This window comes from Drosophila elegans, unplaced genomic scaffold (assembly GCF_018152505.1).
Source record: "Drosophila elegans isolate 14027-0461.03 unplaced genomic scaffold, ASM1815250v1 contig_476, whole genome shotgun sequence".
NCBI classification, from domain to species: domain Eukaryota; kingdom Metazoa; phylum Arthropoda; class Insecta; order Diptera; family Drosophilidae; genus Drosophila; species Drosophila elegans.
This window is the reverse complement of record NW_024545863.1, coordinates 10,477,458-10,497,036: the sequence shown is the minus strand read 5'-3', so window position 1 is coordinate 10,497,036 and position 19,579 is coordinate 10,477,458. Positions and strand designations below refer to the sequence as shown.

Genomic DNA, 19,579 nt, shown 5'->3' with positions numbered 1-19,579 from the left:
TTATTTCCAACAATCACTTGGCTCCTATAAAAGAATCCCCCTAATATTTTTGCAATATGGCTGCTAATTTTAGCTGCTGAGGAAGCGGTCACACTAATGTTATTATCCTAAAATTCTAAAAAAAATTGAAACAAATATATAAAACATGTATTTTAACGGTGACTTAAGTCTCCAATTATTGGATTTGCATCGGTATCGATCTTTACTGCTGAGCTTAAAAGCCTACGATATGCACATTTCTCTAATAAAAATAACATTTCTCTAGCAAAAGAAACGTAACTGTTTCGTATAAGTTATTTTGACAAAAACATGAAGCGGGCAGGAGTATTTAAAAAGCTAAGAGTAAGTTTTGCAAGCCCAGTACTGAAGAAAAATTAAGAACTTAAATGGCGATATTGCGGTAAGTTTAAAAAAGGTTTCCAGACATACATACATAGTCTTTTATTTTAAACGTCAACCTACGTAGCCAACTGACGCCGCAGCCAACCGATTATTTGGGACCCCCAAAACATTCCGCCTTAAGAGGGATGATGAGCTTTAAATCTAAGGACTGGATACCAAGCATTTCCCTTGACGGAACTGGAGGAAATAGAGATGGTAGATGAGGAAATGAGTGATCCCGTTAAATCATCTTTTTACGTATGTAGCTACTAGTTATCAGTTGGGATATCCTGAATAACATATTCTCTATTTGCAGATCCAAGCCATGAGGGATACTCTTAAGCCTGGCGGGAGGTCACATCCTGGTGGACTCAAAAACACTTTCATCTTATACTAGCATGGCGGTGGCATCCACAATAAGATATTCCTGAAAAAGTTTAAAAATTTCAACAACGCCTTATTCGGTATGATGTTTATGGTCTAAGTCTTTATTATTATTATTTATGCATATTATTATTATAATATTCTTTGCAGAAGTTCAAAAGCGGGACGGTTATTACAGAGACGACTACGTCACCGAAATCAGACTGGCAATCTAGACTTACAAAAGTCGAAGGCATAAAAACATATCCTATGCTCGGAGAAAAATCAGGGAAGCCATGGCCAATATCGAACCTGAAGTTATGATTGAAGAGGTCTTTTATCCAGAATAAACTTTCTTTAAAAATAGTCAGTTAAGATTCTGGCTTAGGGGTTGTCCACATATTACATAAAAATCCACAGGAGTAGTCATCTCGATAGTTTTGTAGGAATTTTAAGTTACCTGGTAACTAAAATTATTTATGTAAAAACTTGTGCAACACTTTAAATTGGCATTGCATATCTTTTTCGTAAATTGCCTTTGATTGGAGTATTTAGTTACATGTGTATGTATGTTTATTGGGGATTTTAATCTATACAGTCTACAGAACTCGCGTGCCAAAATGATTAGATGAGGTCGCCTATGTCTTAGTATTTGGTTTCCAAAGCTCCCGCCTCAAAAATATGGTGCCCAGTCGTAAACCGGTATCGCTTAGTGAGAGACAGGCACTGGGCGGTCTGATTCTATACTTTGTGGTTAGCTGACTTTACCGATAAGAAATCGAAAATGCGGGAAGAAAACGGACGACTTTGGGGAAAATTAAACGATGGTGGGTGGTTTGTTTGAAAAATAATTAATTTAGCCAATTTGGATGTTGTGTTATTTTAATTTCTTATTCTACAGGCAAGTTTGAAGTGCGCAGTGTCACCCAAGCCGATCTGGAAGAGGCTCTAGATGTGAGTAAAGTTCAATGGGACTTCAATTACTTTGTCAATCATACCTGATGATCAATTACTAAGCTTGAAGTTTAATATAACACCGATTGGTAAAATTTAGTTAGTGGTAATTTTCCACAGTAGAAAACTATTTTCGTGCTTCGGTTTCAACGTGGCGTCGGTGGTGTAATGGTTAGCATAGTTGCCTTCCAAGCAGTTGACCCGGGTTCGATTCCCGGCCGACGCAGCTCGCTTTTTGCCAATTTTTTTTTCCTTTTTTATATTTTATTTGTTTATATTTTTCAAGGTCCTAGACAGTTCATTCTTTCTTAATGAATCGGTATCCATTGCTTGCGAAATTAACTTGCCAGAAAATTACCAAGCTCGTCTGGATCTGCGTGAGTTGTGCAGAATAACTGCTCTGGATGGAATTTCTTTGTTGGTAAGAGATGTGGAAACGGGACGCGTAGTGTCTGTGTCCTTTAATAAACTTCAGGTAAATCAGCTGATTTTTATAAAACACAGTTTTAGTCCTAAGCCGATTGAAAACATTTATAGTTCACACCACCACCTGGCGAGGATCACTTCTTTCTGAAATTCCGCAATGAAAGCGCGAAAAGTCCGCAGGCCCGGGGTCTAATGGATTTTATGATCGAAGTGGACGGAAGAACCGATGTGTGTGCTATGTACAACATGGATTGCTTCTGTGAACTGATGTTTCTGGCCACTTTGCCAAGCCACGAGCGGTTGGGGCTGGGACGCTCATTGTCCCAGTTCACCATTCAGCTCACTCAGGAGCTGGCTGAGGGTAAGGGCATGGAGGATATTGACGAAAAGCTGCGTTCCAAACGCCCTGCAGCTGTCACCGCACTCTGGACCTCAAGCTTCTCCCAGAAAGTGGGTAAAGCCACCAACTTTAAAGTGCTGAACGCGATTCCCTATTCCGAGTTTGAGTACAATGGTAAGCGCTTTGACGAGCGCATAAGTCCTCTACACAAATTCTGCGAACATGTTGTTTATAAATTTTGAAAAAAAAAAAATAAGTTGTAACAAAAAATTTGGTTGTGCGTCGGCCGGGAATCGAACCCGGGTCAACTGCTTGGAAGGCAACTATGCTAACCATTACACCACCGACGCCATGTGATGTTCCGTTACCGTTTACCTAATTGAGTGGTGACAGTCAATTCGTACCAACTTGATTGCTGGCTATCGAAAGTTATCGCTATCGGTATTTGGTCACACTTAAAATTTCAGTTAAATTTGAATTTGTGGTGGGGAATTCATAGAAAACTTGGAGGATGGAAATTCAAGAAGGAATGCAAATTGGTTAAAAGATTACTGCACAGCAAATAAAAATGTCTCAAAGCGAAAACGAAGTTATTGTATTGGTCTTTCGTGAGTTGATTGTTTTTATTTACATCTGGGTAATTTAAATGCTAACAGAAATAAGCATTTTAATGTAATTAATAAATGAATTAGGTTACACGCAACCAAAGCACAAAAATAAAAAACCTGGCTTTCCCTCAAAAAAGAAAAAAACGATAAAAACGTTTGAAAACTTTTTTGCTATCTTTGGTTGCATAAATCCGACATAAATCTATAACAGTAAATGCGCCTTTAAAAATAAAGATAACTGTGTAATTATAATTTCTTAGAGTAAAACCAGAGTGCCCCGACTTTTAAATACCCGTTAGTGAGCTAACCAAATTTAAAATAAATATGCCCCTTGAAAAAAAAATTGAATTTTAGGTGGCGCCATCTACCGGAAAATTTGCGTTTATGCTTGTAATTTCTAAAATAATGGTACAATTTGAAACAAAAGTTAATAGATAATGACCGAACAAACATGTACCGCTATATAACTACTAAGTCTCAAAGACTTTTGCGATTTTTTCATTTTGAAATACACTTACGCTGCTTGGGCATAACAATAGATATAAAGTATACTTTTCAACAATACAATAACCTACTCTTTTAATTTACAAGTAACGGGTATAATTATTAATTTAATGGAACCAAACGTTGTGTTATCGCTTAAATTATACCTTCTTATTGAAATAACTAGACTTTCCAAAAAATATTGATTTTAAAAACCTTGCGTTTAGCATTAGATAAAAGTAATTTATTTAACTAAAGTTATACTATAGAATGAATGACTGCACCAGTATTTTGGATGTCGAATTTCAGATTCTACGCGTGACTCCAAACTTGTGTAACGAAGTGGAAGAGGTGGGTATTTCAAATTGGTTATGTATAGAATTTGAGATAATAAAGTTTTCTGCAGCTGCTAGTCAATGTTTCAGTGAATCAAGAATTTGGATGCCTGATCCACAACATTAAAGAGTCGCCAATAGCCATAGATGAGCTTCGTAAATTGATTAGGCACATCCTTTCCTTGGGAATATCTTTCGCCATACGTCATGTGGAAAGTGGGAGAATTGTGGCCGGAATCGCCAATATAATATTTGTACGTATTTAAAGCCCTTTATTCTAAATTCTCCATTAACGTCTAGTACACAAAAACAGAATGTGAACAGAAAGGGCTCATATTATGATATTAGTGGCCAGATGAGAAGTCCAAGTACGATTAATTATGTCCAGATGTGGGATGCCGTCGATTCGAGCTTCGATATCAATGAGCATTGCCAACTAGAGAGTACTTTCGAAATGGAATACATGGGCACCTTGCCGGAATTTAGGGGTCGCGGCCTGGCTACTTTTTTGTGCAAGCATTCCTTTCGTTTAGCAAAGGAGATGTTCCAGGGAAAGCTACCACCAGAGCTGTTTGCCTAGCTGCCGGAGGAGATGCAAATCGAAAGACCACAGGCCGTGGTGGCGATAACGACATCGTATACTTCTCGCAATATGGCCAGGAAACTGCAAATGCAAACGGTACGCAAGTGGAATTTTTCGGAACTAAGATCTTTAGGAGGTGCAATCGCGTAACCCGGTGGCGAAGAACCTTTTCAATGTGCAGAATTGCAATTAATTATGACTTAATTAAGTTCGAAAAAAGGAGCAATTACGAAATGTATGATAGAAAGGGTAAAGGTTAAACCATAATTTCAAAAATAAATTCTAATTTCAATCCAAATAAATTAGAAAAGCTTGATTCTTAAATTTTCATTAGTCATTGGTGTTTTCAACACTGCCTGTCCAGAAGTGAGAGCCCGCGTCACAGATGGCGAGTTTCAGCTCCTTTCGAAGACCCCCATACATTTACTTAATCTTCATTTCTGGTATAACTACTATATGAAGCCAGTATTGAGCCTATCATTCAGTTTAGACGTTTGTTTTCCTTTGGAAAAATCCCACCGAAGGTGTTTGCATAACTGTCTATAAAGATGCAAGTTTTACGAGCATGTGACGCTATCCACATAGCCAACATACCTGTTAGGATATTTTTTTCGAATATGCTGAACTCTTGTAATAAATTATTATTTCTACTGCACCGTAAATGGTAAACAGAATTGAAACGTTCTATTATAAGCGCAGCTATCATTGATTCTGACTTGGGCTCTCCGTTTAACTCAAATCTTTTTTGTATATATTCCATTAAGATCGGAATATTTATGTTTCGTAATGCAAAACTTTTTCCAAAACTGACTTGCGTTGAAACCATTTTGTTTTAATGTTTAATAACGTTTGACACAAGGGACTCAAGGAATGCATGATTATATGATTTTTGCATCATTTTCTGCGTGTGTATGTATTGTAAAGTAACGATCCTGCCGCGTTTTTCTCATAATCCAGTAATCAACGTGCGAAATCGTTCACATGTTATTTCCATAAATGAAAATCGCCCAAAAACGACAATCTGGGATTACAAAATTATTAACTAGATTGTCAATAAAATTTCTAATAACAATGTTGACAGATTTACAATACACTTGTTGTAATTTGGGTTCATGGGCTAAAGGATTTGACAATATTATTTGGTTTCATTTTAAATCTATTACTGAACTAGGAAAGGCTTAAGATACAGATTTTTAAAAATATAAATGAGTAACTTTTCAGGACGTTTCAAAAGTTTTAATCCCGACTGAATCCACTCAGCGCTCAGCTCACCCCGTTGTCAATGTCTATTCTCATTGTTGATTTCAATTTTTGCACTTTCGAAAAAAAACTTTTCAAATGAGATTAAAATTTACACAATCCGCAGCTCGGTGAGGCATGCACTCGAGGGGATTTCCTCGCCGTTTCCCTAATGCCCGGTGTCAACACAGCCTATGGACTGCAGGGGCAGGATTGGGTGAGCAGTGTGATAAGCATTTCGATCCTACTCTGCCGCTACCTCAACAATGCGCTGGGGTTTTTAATTAGAATTCGAATAACAAAAAAAAATTGAAAGTACTTCGCCAAAAGAACAGGGGTGAGGCCAAGGCTGAAAGGCCCTTGTGGCAGGGCAATTGCGTGTAATGATATCGCAGATCGTATGGAACTCGTAGGACTCGTAAATAGGGTTGTCTGCCAAAGAGGCGGTTACGCTTGATTGTGCTATATGACGTGTGCATAATTTTCCGAGTGCCGGCCAATTTAAGGCCTGTTCAGCTAGTTGCATTGGTCTTGAAAACGACAAACAGATTATTTATTTATTTTAGAACATTTTGTTTCGGCCAGATTGTAATTCATAAAATAATCGTTAGACTTAACGTTTGTCTAAATTAATTTCATTTATTAAGTTAATTATAAGCTCCTCTCTTGTTTGCACCCTTAAATTTTGTGATTTTGGTAACTATTTTTCTTGGTGTACCTATAAATGTTGACTACAACTATAGTAATTTCATAATTTTGGCTTCAAGACTTTAATTATAGAGCGCGGTATGTAAAATTTGTGTGGGAAATATTGTCTGCATTCGGTTGTAGCAGGAAATGGCTTTCTCTTTATGAAGCGTATGCAAGCGTTTTAGATAACATGTTGAAAAGTATTGCCATAATTTTCATATTGTGCCTGATCTGATCTCTCATAAAAACCCCAAAGCTTTTAGCCCACAAATTTTTGGTGCAAGACAACTTGATAAAATTGAAAACCAATTTGTTTGTGCAGCTGCACAAAACGAGCAGCGCCGGCAACGATAACAACCCAGAAACAAAGGCGCAGGATTGGGGGTAGGCGGAAGGCTTCTGGCGAAGGCAAAACAATTTGTTTATCATGGTAGCCTTAGTGAGGTTGTTTGATGATGAGGCAACACACACAGGGCAAGCACGGAAAAAGGACAACAAACAAACAGAGTTTGGGCGAGGAGCAGGACGAGGATGAGCCCGTCAACGCATCGGGGTAGGGCAGGATGTAAGGCGGTAACACTGCAACAAAAAACATGTTGAGTATGGTTTGCTAAAACTTCCTCTGCTTAATATTGACATTGAAGAACTTTGATAATAAAGAAATATAAATATATATAAACAAAAAACAAATAAAATAAAACAAATCATCACATAACTACACTGGTAAAAAAAAAGTAGTAAATTTAAATATTTTGTATTCAATTTAAATATTTTTCGCTTTGATTTTCATCCAAATCCGTTTATATTTACTTTAAATATGCACCATATTAATTTGATTTTCGAATTTAATTTAAATACTTACAGAGTAATTTTCAATATTTTTAATATTTAATTTAAATTTGGTCCATATTTAAGTTAAACATAATTCATAGTTAAATTAAACACGATGCGTATTTGTTTTAAATATTAAAACATTTAATTTAACTAGAAATCGTATTTGAAGTAATAATGAAACATGTTTGTTTTCAATATTAAAATATTTAATTTAAGTATAAACCGTATTTAAATTAATATGAAATAAATTTAAGTTAAATACGGTGCATCTTTGTTTTAAATATTAAAATATTTAATTTGATTTATAATCGTATTTAATGTTAATATAAAACATCTATAAATTAAATATTCCAAACTTAAATACAGTGCAATTCATATTTAATTTTAATAACAATTTTACTGAATTTAAATATTAAAGTATTTAGTTTAAATATGAATTATATAACATGTATTATTTAGCGTTTTAAGAATAAATATTTATTATATTTAAATCAAATGCAGGGTATATTCATTTAAATTAATCAAAACCGTTTATTAACATAAGAAAAACATTGAGCAGTACATTTTTTTTTTGTAATCATTTTATTTAAGCAAAATTTATATACAGTACGGCCTATATAGTTTATCAAAGAACGTGGTTTTTAACACTCACTTCATATTGTACATGTTTTTAAATAATTTGCTTTGTGGCTTTTTACAAACATACACGGTTGAACTGTTTTTAAATTCGAATAGTTTTTACCGACAGATTCTGCAATCCTTTGGCGATAGTCGGCAATGGAGTTCACTTGAAGGACTAGACTTTCCAGGGAGTTCTGGTTTTTGATGCTTTTGAAGAGTACCATGTATTGGGCGGTAAAATTGAGGGGAGCAGGATAGTCAAAATAAAGTCTGATGAAAAAGAAATAAAAGAAAGACAAAAATAAGAATTTTAATTAAAAAATAAAACAATATATTTCATAATGTAATTTACCAATAGTCTCTGAATTCTTGAAATTCATAAACAGCTTCCTTCTGTTCACGTTGTGGATATTATACGCATAGTACTGTTGTATTTCCTTCTTAAACGCTTCCCATTTTGAAGCTAATGCGCCTTTCCTTTCCAGGGAACATTAAATTAAAATCGATTTGTATCTGAAATTAGATTTTTTTCTTAACTTGGGTTTTTCCAAGTCATATATTACGGTATCACCAGGGATTGTTTTATGCTAATTTATTGTTATTATTATCCATTTGATTGATTTTATTTTTTAAAATATTAATATTACTTTGTAATATTTTAAAAAATCAAATCAAGTATTCGCTTTTTTTTTGTTAATTTTTTTGGGCGGTAACTAAAACGCTGCACATACATACATGCATATGTAGAAACATGTTTACACAGCGTGCGTATGTATGTACATAACATTACCACATTTATATTTTTATTGTTAGATCGGTACTTACCAAATAGTTATGCTTCCGAAGCTTAAAATTTATCTTGGCGTGATCTTTATCTTGAGGGTTAATTATGTTAAACTAGATCGCGGTAAAATACACAGTTAATATGTATGTGAATAACTCTAGAAGATATTTGTTTTTAAATATTCTCACACACTTACATACAAATATATGCATGTATGTGCAGAGTCCGTTAACCGTTTCTAGTGGCTTCCAAACTAAATCTAACGCCAATTAAGCGGTAAACGAACGCTGCACACACATATGTACATGCATACCAACACATGTACATACATACATATATCAAGCGTGGGTATAAAGCCTAAAACAAATTTATTGCAGAATTATTCACCCAATAACGTGTAAGAATCGCGATCCAGATTAATTATTTTAGCACTTCACTATCTTTGATTTGTGTTTCTGATGAGATCGCGGCATCAGCAATTAAACTTTAATTTTCACTACACGACACAACAACTGCGACTTAGAAATGATGGCACGCGCCGTGCAATGCTGAATACGAAGAGAAGTGATCTGGTCACACATATGTACATATGTGTGTGTGAATCCGTTTCAAAGAAACAGCGAATAACGGAGAAAAAAGACCGCTAAAAATGCGCATTTAGAATTTGTTATACACATATGTATGTATGTATGTATAATTATGACTTTTGTTCCATTTATTTAACATTATTTTAATTTAGTTACGAACGTAATAAATTTAAGAGTTTCGTCTAAATTAATGGAACAAAACAAAAAATTAAAATATAATTTTTGTGTTTATTTTAAAATATAAAATGCGGGCCTCGACTACAACTTTAAATTAAATAGGAATAATATTTAAAGTAACAAAAATAATATTTAAATTTAATTTGTTATGTATAACGATTAATATTAAATTTAAATATTGAGCATTTTCAATATAATACTTTAAACATAGATATTAATACAAATAATATTAGATTTAAATTTAAAAATATTAAGTACCATATTTATTAAATATATTTCCCTAAGATTGAGCTATTGAAATTTAACTGACAATATCAACTGTAATAATGTTTTGTTTATTGTAAAAATCATTAAAAACTCAAAATAATTTTCAGTTTTCGTACTATAATTAAATATGACACATTCTTAATTTGACTATGTTTTTTTTTTAGTCTGAAAATTTTCAATTTTAATATGATAAAATTTAAAACAAATTGCCCAAAATTTAAACTCAATATTTACCACATTGATTTAAATATTTTAATATTAAATTATGGAATTTAATACGTTTTGTATTTAATTTCAATATTTTTATATTTACTTTAAATATGAAATACGCATTTTACAATTCAATATGCGCATATTTATTTTTACTATTCCATTTTTTTACCAGTGTATTCGAATACATAAATGTTAGCTTAAAATGTATTTATTATTAACAAATTACTATGTTATAATTAATGTCTATATCTATAAATAAAGTTTGAAATTAGAATATATTTATTATTTGCAATATAAATATTTTTATGAGTGTAACTATTTAATGATTTTAGTTTTCATTTATGTGATTTTTTATGGATTTCTTGAGCTGTCTTTTTGAAACCATACATACATAAAATGAAACTTTCATTTGAAAATATTTATTTTTAACAATTTCATATACAATTAATACTTATTTTTATAAATTAGTTTTACAATGAGAATACAAATATTTTTTACAATGTAAACTTTTACTATTTTAAGATTTATCTTAATTTTTATGAGTTTAACTTATTGAAATCATCAATTCGATAAATTGTTTCGAATTTATGGAGCATTTATCTTCAAGTGTAGCATATTTTGACATCCCTTGATCTGGTGAGCCCCGAAAAATATGCAGTATATTCTGCAATTGCCTTTTAATAGAGTTGTTCACAAAAAAGGGAAATAGGAAATCCAAGACAGTGTAAATATTTGAATTTGTTCTCTGCTAATGCTTACAAATTATGCTGGTTGACAAATTCCGTTGGGGCTTTCCTAGCAGGCAAACTATGCTGTATATATTTTTTACCATGTTTACTGAGCTCCTCTTGGTTGCAACAAATCATTAATTAGACTTAGGAGTGGTACGAAATAATCCCAACGTTGAAAACTGCACAAGCGAGATCATTATTCCAGCACATCACTGTGGAATTTGCGCAGCTGCCACCTCAACCCTTTCGAACACCTCCACCCCCTGGGGCAAAACACTTGTCTACATCAAACATCAACACCTTCCATTGTCAAGCACTTGGGCAATAATTCCGCTTAAACAGATAAACGAGCGCTCGAATCAGAAAACAATTGAATGGCAGAGCATGGTCTGAAACACCAAATTTTTCACCCCGCCCAGCCTCTTGGAAAACTTAATAAGCTTATGGCACCCCGAAAATGCAACCCTGTTTGGCTAAAACTTTCAACTTGCCGCGTTCCGATTGGTGGTAACTTTGGCACCGCCCCTTTGGCTGTTTCGTTTGATGTGGCACCGCCATTGAAAGACACAATATATGTATGGCTCACTATCCACCCCTCGCCGTACTCTTCTTATCAGACAGGACCTGTAGAAGTTCCAGGACCGGGGCCCAGGCTCAGGCATTCGCTTCCCGGCAATCTGAGAGTTCGCAACACAACGCGCTTCGATGTCCGAGCCCGCGGTACCATTTCATCTATAAGGATTGTTGGGGTGACTGTTAAAGGAAGTTCAGTAGTTGGGTCTTGGAAATTGGAATAAATCGGTGTTTGGGTGATGTGCAATTTAAAAGTGAAGTGTACAATTTCTTAGAAATTGGCAGGTTTCCAAATTTTTAAATCTAGTCAAAGGATTATTGGATACTCTTAAGTAATTCAGGTAAGTTTAGACATAAAAAATGAACTAAAAAGAAAATGATCTTGTATACATAAGTGAGTCGTAACATAACGTTTTACCGAGCTTATTAATTTGTTATTATTTTCTTCATTTGAAAAAAGGAAACTTTCATAAAGTTCTTGCACATAATTACATTATGCACTATTATTTAGAAAACCATGCAACGCGAAATACGTATAAAAATTGCAGAATGTTTTTTACTTTTTGATAAACATATTTGCATATTTGAATAACAATAAAAGATATCAGTTTTTGACAATATAACATTTGAAATTTGATGTTGGAAATGGTGGGTGTGCAATTATCAAGCACTCATATGAAAAAGTATATATGTATATAACTTAAAACCGATCGTTAAAATATGGTCATTTAAATATTCACATCCTTTCATAAATTTATTCCATATTCATGTAAATGACACATCTATTACCTACTAAATCGTATCTTATCTAATCGAAACAATGTTGGACATGTTTATTATCAATATCGAAAACCGAACAAGTACAACAAATCAAGTAACAACACTCCCACGTATTAAATCCACTTTTAGAAGGAAGCAGAAGTCAAAGACCCACACCACAACAAGCGTTTCAGTTGTCCAACCTGCTGTCCCCCTCCAGATTTTCGAATCTTTCGGCACGTGCTGGACACGCGTCGCCAATCAGCGGATCGGAAGTGTTAGCTTTACCGTTATGCACTTAGCGGGCAATTAGGGCGACAAACGGAAGCGCAAGATTTTAACAAGCTCCAAGGTCTTGATTGCCTGACAATGTTTTCCATGGACAACTTTGACTTGGAGGCCACAATGGCGCGCCATTTCTTCGAGGGATCGCAGGCCACCAACGCCTCCACCTCCAGCTCCGATTATTTTTTTGGCGACGAGCACAGCTCCGAAAGCGATGACGAGGATGACGCCTACAGCAGCGGCTTCAACAGCGACCAGGAGAATACCGAGAAGACGTAAGCATGCCATCCGTTTGCATCCGGGAACCCAATTAATCGACTCCAGCTTCTCCTTATTCAGCCGGCGGAGCCACAAGCCACGGCGCTTGAAGTGCGCCTCCCAAATGGCCCAGCAGCGGCAGGCGGCCAATCTCCGGGAGCGTCGGCGGATGCAGAGCATCAACGAGGCATTCGAGGGCCTGCGCACCCACATTCCCACGCTGCCCTACGAGAAGCGACTGAGCAAGGTAATTTTAACTTCAATTTCTTTATTTTTCTACAGTCAACTTTAATTTACTACTTTAGTTAATTTACCTAATTTGGTCCAAAGAAGAAAACTTAGTCTTTAATGCTTATAAGGGTCATCTGATTTTTTAATTTCCCGGAGATTTTTTAATTGTTTATTTTATTGCACCTGTTATTACCATTTTGGTCAGATGTTTCAACAAAGTATAGAAGTCATATTTCATACATGATGAGTATGTCTGCTGATCAGCTAAAAATTAAATAAAGCTGGAAAATCGGGTTGACCTTTTAAATTTTGATTGCATATGAAAATAAATAACTCTTTTTCAGTTAGGATCAAAATATAATTCATTTAGCAAAAGGCACTCTATTGATTTAAAAGTATACTTATACTGCTTATACTGAAAAACAAAACAGGTAGAGTGAGAATAACGATCATAGAGTAGTTAAATCCAAAAACAGGAATAAACTTTGTTTGCAACTCTTATTTTCGTACCTATTTAAAATATTTTATAAAAGTTTTTAAAATAAATAGATGTTCAAGTCTGCGTCTATATACAGTAGTCTCCGATCTTGATATGCAACGTCAGTACACGTTATGCTGTCCGTAGTTAAGATAAGAACATTAGTAATTTTTGGCTTTCAGAAGTTACTTGTTCTTACTAAACTAAACGGGTACTTTACAATTTCAATTTGCCACGAAATCGTTCTCAGCAAATTGGAATAACAAATTAATATATAATTAAGAGTAATTTCTATGCCATCTCAAATTTACTTAGTAAATATGGAAGATTAGGATTAATTGTGATCCCTACAAATACAATTTCATTGAAGACACTTTAACTTCTCTTTCCAATTAATTTAGGCATAATTGTTTTCTTATGAATTTTCCTGTCTTGACATTTTAATGACTGCTTTCCAACTGCTGTCTTACATAATTAAACAAGTAGCTTTTTATAAGCGATGGTTTTGTCGTGTTTTAGTTTTAAAACTAGTTGTTAATTTTAGTTGGTAAAAACCAATTGTTTGTTAAAAAATTACACTTAAGATGTTGGAAGGATTCCTTTATAGCATGAACAACTTATTCTAAATTCTGAATGAGTGTTTTGGAAACTTTATTGTATGCTGATAGCGACGCTCTGCAACCCCTTTTAAAATGATTTCTCCTAATAAAGCTCATCAAATCGTTTTTGTTCCCAGGTCGACACACTCAAGCTGGCCATCAGCTACATAACCTTTCTCAGCGAGATGGTCAAAAAGGATAAGAACGGCAACGAACCCGGCCTAAGCTTGCAGCGCAATTACCAGAAGGAACCGCCCAAGAAAATCATCCTCAAGGATCGCAGTGAGTTGTCAATCAATCAATCGCCATGAATCGCATAGGTGGGCGGGCGGGCGGATGGTCAGTACGATCTGGTTGGTACACATTTAATAACATAATTCATTCGGGGCACTGGCCTTATTCAAAGGTTATCTGCGGATGGAGTGGGTTTCGCATCGAACGGTCCATGAACAGGGGATGCTGAGTTGCATCCTGCCATCGATTGTGGGTCTACCGTGTCTGCCTGAGTGTTACTAATTAGAATTTTCACACTTCCTTCTCCGGACTTTGGGTTCGCATTGCGGGCTTTGCGTGACTGCCAGTCAAGCAAATTGTTTTACCCATTGCCGTCGCATCGATCATCGAGGCTGTGGATGTGGCATAGCTGGGTTTACACAAGTTTCACCCGGAGCAGGGATACAATGGCTGTGTGTTAGGGATTTCCGTGTGCCAGCTCATAAAAGTTGCTTTGGTCACGGTTTTTTGGTTAATAATTTTCCTATTCAAAATGTATGACACTGCAGCCTGCATCGAGTTTTTGGGCAAAAGGGATCCTTGGGAGGCATCTGCATAGCTAATAGTCTCGGCACTTGGAAACCCGAAAGGGTGTCGATTTGGGGTTTCGCGAATGGGAAGGGTGACGTTACTTATTGAGTGTTATGTATAGTCTTTCAAAAAAAAATTCATCAGTTTTTTTAATATTTTTTGTTTCACGTGTGTCACAACAAATTTGAACTGGTTAAAACTGGTTTTAGAGTGTAAATAAGTCTCATCAGTGAAGTTATTTAACTACAATTTATTGCTTTGGGAATTGTTTAAAAAAAAATCTTCTAAAGCAGCTAAAGAAATTATTTTTGGACGGTTTGAGGGCAATTGTCAATTCCCTTTTTAAGTTTTAAAATGTATAACAAGCCAATGATTAAAAACAATTTTATAAATGGAGTTAAGTACACTAAATATATTTGAAATCTTAGGAAAGCTAAGAGCAATAGATAAAACTTCTAAACGTGTCGTCATTTCTTCGTCATGTTATTTTAAACAAGAAAGGAAGCTTCGGTCAGCCGAAGTTTATATACCCTTGCATTACAAAGATTAAATATTCTTTAAAACATCTCAATTTCGAATTAAAAAAAATTTAAGCTATGATGATTTTAAGCTAATTATTTAATCGTTTCTATGGCAGCCATATAATATCGTTTTTTGATTTGGATGAATTTAAAAGCGAAATTCTCAATTGTTCAACCATTACTATGTCCAAAAGAGTTGAAAAAATAAATTTTAATTAAAATATAATAATAATAATAGCCCGCATATTATAAACTAAAGGATTTTGTTATTAGATTATTATTAAATTTATTTTTTAACTATGCAGTGGAAAGGTTACACCTTGATTCTTGTTAGATAATATCGAATACCTGACTTATAAATAAATGTTTGTTTAGATCAATGCAACACTCTTGAAGAGTTTTCTTGCTTAAAATCAAAACGATTTTGTTTATGGTTGTCCTCCTTGTGGGCCTATTTATCAGGACTTTCGATGTAGTCCCGACAAAATGAGCATGCAAACCCTGATGTGTAATTTGTGTCTACCTGATAAAAGTCCCACATGCACACAGTACACCTTGTCCGATCCCATCTCCTCAACCACTGACACAAGGGGAGTACTTCGGGGGCGGAGGAGGCGAAGCAAACCGAACCAAATATAGTAACAATAACAGGAACAACAAAGCCCAATCGACATAATCATAGCGTGAGAAATTCGTTACCCTCCAGCAGATGGCTGCTGTCGCGTTGCCGCTTAAAGGCCAAATGGAAGGCGACCAGATCAGGACAGCAGGAACGGAGACGGGAACGGGCACGGAGACGGAGACGGGGAGATGGATTCGACCGTGTTGATGGCGAAAGCGTTTTCATGCTTAACGGGCATTAAAAATGTTGCAAGAAAAACCAAATACAGCCAAGCGAAACGTACAACGACGAAAGTTTTCCTGGGGGCAGCTCCACGAAACGCCCATTTAAATGGCTGCAAAGATGGTCGAGGAGGAGGAGCTGGGTGGATTTTGGCACGCGCCTGGCATATGTTCACACCAACTTGCAAAGATGAGGAAGCTGCGCCGGCAAGTGGTCGGGGGGTCGCATATTTGAGCAGCACCCGCATGAGGCACTCGAAAACTGCGAGAGCTACAAATTGCCCGACTGGGTGGCGTGTTGGTTCTGATTGGATATATAGTCGAAAGGGGAGGGGGGCGGAGGACACGGACTTTGCTTTATTTGTCCAAGGCAAATGACGGGGCGCTGCAGGGTGGCAGCTGCAACAACAAGCCGGGGAAATCCGGGGCATCAGCATCAACCCTTTGCCATATTTGTTTGCCCTGCGACGATGATGGGCCCGTAATGTGGTCGCTAATGGCATTTGCTCAGTTTTTGGCAACAATTTTAATTGTTTGGGCGGCGCTTGACTCTTGAAGGCAAATCGTTTCAGTTTGAGAACTCTGATGAAACCGACTGGATCAATAATTTCCACTGGAACTGCAAGAAATATTTTAGCCTGCGCCGATATTGTCTTTTTCAGTTCAATAGAATTTCAATTCAGGTTTCGAGAACAACAGTTATAAGAAATTAAATTAAATTTTTAAATGATTACTTGGATTTTTATTATTTTTTTCTAGCTTAGCTAACTTTTATACCCTTTGTGTGCAAGAGTGATTATGCTTTTAACTATTTTTCATTGTCTGATTTAGATGCACTTCACGAATTAGCGCAAAAAGAGTTATTTTAATTGTAAATAAAAATCACAATAGTCTTTAGTCACGATTGTCAAACAAATTTGTCTTAGTACATACTAATTTCGACACTGCACCTTTACCGAATTTTTAATAGTTGTGGTAAGGAAATTAAATAAAAACAAGAAAGGAAGAAAACTTCGGCAAGCCTAAGTTCATAATCCCTTGCAGCTATTGCAAAATTAAATATTCTTAAAAACATTAAAATAATGATTTACCTGTGTATATGTTTAAAAACATTGAAGCTATGATGATTTGCAATTTGATGATTATTCGATAGTTCCTATGGCAGCTATATGGTATCGTTTTCCAATTTTGATAAAATTGGGTGCGTAATTCTGAACTGTCAAATTGTTAATAAGTCAAAAAAAATTAAAAAAAAAAAACACAAAATAGAAAAGTTATATTTAAAAGAACAATTTTTTCTTAAATATTTTTATTGTTTTATTGGGAGCTTTATGTTATAGTTGTCCGATTTTGATGAAATTTTAACCGTAATTCTGAAATATTTAACCATAACTATTTGTCGAAGATCTAAGCAAAAAAATTAAAAAACAGCAAACATACTTTTTTTTATTTATTTTTCCGATTTTTTCTATGGAAGTATAAATTTACCAAATACTTTTTCTGTGCATGTTCGATTAAATTCACCTGAGTAGTTGGAAGGGGGTTAACCGACAAATCCCTTATTGGTAGATCCGGACATGCGCAGGCACCAATTCAAGAAGCATTTTGCTGTTTGGTTTTCCAAGTTGGGGAATTTGGCAATCGCAGTTATTCCTGCATTGGAAGTAGAGTAGGAATACCCGAGAATAGGTTTCTTAGTTGGCATCTCTGGCCGAAATCAAACATTTAAAAAAAAATCATTTCTTTGGAGCCATCGATATAAACTGTGTAATGTGGATTTCAAACTGGTGTTTACAGAACTTAAAAAATCTTTACTTGGAATTGTTATATATTGGTATAGACACATCGAACACTAATGTTATAGCGTAAATTCTAAACTCAAATCTGAACAGTGTGCTATATGTTTTGGAACAATCAGAGTCCGATGGATAATTATCAATTTGGTACATGCTCGTTTTTACCTTACTTAAGAAATTTGTACTGCTCCAAATTAACCAAACTGTTTGCTAACGCGTGCTCCATCCTTTATCTACCCCTTGCAGCTGGCGGTGTGGCACACTCGTTGTCCTGGTACCGCAAGGGCGATAGATACCCGGGCAGCAAGCTCTACGCCCGCACCTGGACACCGGAGGACCCCCGGGGGCCCCATTCGCAGCCCCAGCCCCTGTACAACAACAGCAACTCGAACCAGAATCAGAACCACAATCAGAATCAGAATCAGAACAGCAACCAGAGCAGCGACGAGTTCAGCGGAAGTGGAAGTGCCGATATGTCCGATCCGGGTGCGATCTTTAGCAGCGGTAGCGGAATATGAAGGCCAAGGTCCCCAATATGAACACTGATCTGAAAATGGTCAGAGAGATTGAGATGCAAGGGAAATCCTACTAGTCAAGCCCTGCTAGTCACGGCACCTAACACATATTAACCAACTTAATAATTATATGAGGAAAACAAGTTCTGTGGTATTTAATTGCTCTAAGTTCGCTAATATCTAAATGTTATACATAGTGGTTTAGTTCAAATCGAATAAACATTCAACACAAATCAACCCAACAACGCTATCTAATTGCAGTTCAAGCGGCGAGGGCAAAAGGAACAATTCGAGGATAAATTATATAGTTATCAGCACGATATATTGAACACCTGGCCTGGTTGTCCTCGTGGCCTCTGCAGCCAGCGATTGTCGATATCATTAAAAAAGAGGGACAACCGGTCGACCAACAGACAAATATCATAAAGTACAAGTGCAGTTCATTTTTTCACTTTTGGGGGTGGGTGTGAATTGTACAGTCAAGAAAAAACACACTTCAGTTATTTCTATTACTGATTGTACAAAATTTTTTTAATAAAAGTTAAAGGTATGTTGCACATTGTAAAACCAAAAGCCATTTTCTTTTTAATTATTCTTTTTTTTTTAAATTATGTGTTTTTTGATTTTATATAACTTTGAAAACATACAAATTTTTTAAAAAAATTCCATTCCCAAATAATTCTTTATTTATTTAAATAATTTGTTTCAGTGTAGGCAACGGTGTGCAGGGTACTACAACTAGAAAATTATTTCCGGTCTTCCGACATGCATGGCCCACACGCTGAACGGAATTTCCTTTAAAAAAAAAACAGGAGAAATTATTATTTTTAAGCGTTTTTATTTGGCAGTGCGAGCGTGCCATTTAAAAGATCATTATGACTGTCAACCGTCAGACAGGCAGATGTTGTCCGGTTGGTTAAGCAATTGAGATGTTTATCTGCAATTAGGATTAGCCCGTGGCTGGGGTGTTTTAGCGATGACGTGATTGAACGTTGAGATTGCGCGTCGATCCTAGTTGATATATCAATTCGATCGTATGTAAATGTATGCCTTCTGTTTGGGTGCTGCGGTCAAAGATTTAATTAACTGTCGTCGACGACAGCTGCATGGGGTTATCAAAATCTGACCCTGAGGGTGACTGTCGAAAACAAAATTGGCTAGTTTCATTTAGGTTTCAAAATACTTTGGAGTACGTAGACATGTATGTATGCACAACAAAAGCCAAAGCTTAAATTGTTGTTTATATTTAACTTGCACCTAAAACACTTATTTTTGCACTCAAAATAGCAACGTTTAATTTT

General features: G+C 35.5%; 3 protein-coding genes, 2 long non-coding RNA genes and 2 other non-coding genes across 10 annotated transcripts; 5 read left to right on the top strand and 2 right to left on the bottom strand.

Annotated features, from left to right (window-relative positions):
• Positions 1-80: 80 nt before the first annotated feature.
• LOC108141006 lies at positions 81-1,110 on the top strand. Of its 2 annotated transcripts, XR_001774201.2 has the most exons (5): positions 81-192; positions 266-400; positions 467-639; positions 698-845; positions 916-1,110. It is a non-coding gene; the product is annotated as an uncharacterized LOC108141006 (long non-coding RNA). The 2 variants fall into 2 exon arrangements; XR_001774200.2 differs by having other exon boundaries at positions 84-400.
• Positions 1,111-1,417: 307 nt separating this feature from the next.
• Positions 1,418-2,840, top strand: LOC108141002. The gene is made up of 4 exons (XM_017264077.2): positions 1,418-1,571; positions 1,646-1,698; positions 1,985-2,173; positions 2,236-2,840. The coding sequence occupies exons 1-4, from the start codon at positions 1,529-1,531 to the stop codon at positions 2,704-2,706; spliced, it is 756 nt and encodes a 251-aa protein (XP_017119566.1). The 5' UTR covers positions 1,418-1,528; the 3' UTR covers positions 2,707-2,840.
• On the top strand, positions 1,853-1,924 carry Trnag-ucc. The gene has a single exon. It is a non-coding gene; the product is annotated as a tRNA-Gly (tRNA).
• Positions 2,743-2,814, bottom strand: Trnag-ucc. The gene has a single exon. It is a non-coding gene; the product is annotated as a tRNA-Gly (tRNA).
• A 906-nt stretch (positions 2,841-3,746) lies between the features above and the next one.
• Positions 3,747-4,677, top strand: LOC108140954. The gene is given in 3 exon segments (XM_017264022.1): positions 3,747-3,906; positions 3,962-4,144; positions 4,204-4,677. Coding segments are annotated over 3 exon segments (738 nt in total). The 5' UTR covers positions 3,747-3,825.
• A 3,178-nt stretch (positions 4,678-7,855) lies between these two features.
• Positions 7,856-9,366, bottom strand: LOC108141011. 3 transcript variants are annotated; one of them, XR_005977625.1, is made up of 4 exons: positions 9,029-9,366; positions 8,683-8,798; positions 8,210-8,370; positions 7,856-8,127 (listed from the first exon to the last, which is right to left on the bottom strand). It is a non-coding gene; the product is annotated as an uncharacterized LOC108141011 (long non-coding RNA). The 3 variants fall into 3 exon arrangements; XR_005977626.1 differs by having other exon boundaries at positions 8,683-8,754; XR_001774202.2 differs by lacking the exon at positions 9,029-9,366 and having other exon boundaries at positions 8,683-8,973.
• A 1,897-nt stretch (positions 9,367-11,263) lies between these two features.
• LOC108141240 (pancreas transcription factor 1 subunit alpha) lies at positions 11,264-18,515 on the top strand. Its single transcript, XM_017264496.1, has 5 exons — positions 11,264-11,530; positions 12,099-12,508; positions 12,573-12,738; positions 13,937-14,081; positions 18,010-18,515. Exons 2-5 carry the CDS (start codon positions 12,318-12,320, stop codon positions 18,279-18,281), a joined length of 774 nt encoding a protein of 257 aa, XP_017119985.1. The 5' UTR covers positions 11,264-11,530; positions 12,099-12,317; the 3' UTR covers positions 18,282-18,515.
• Positions 18,516-19,579: the final 1,064 nt, after the last annotated feature.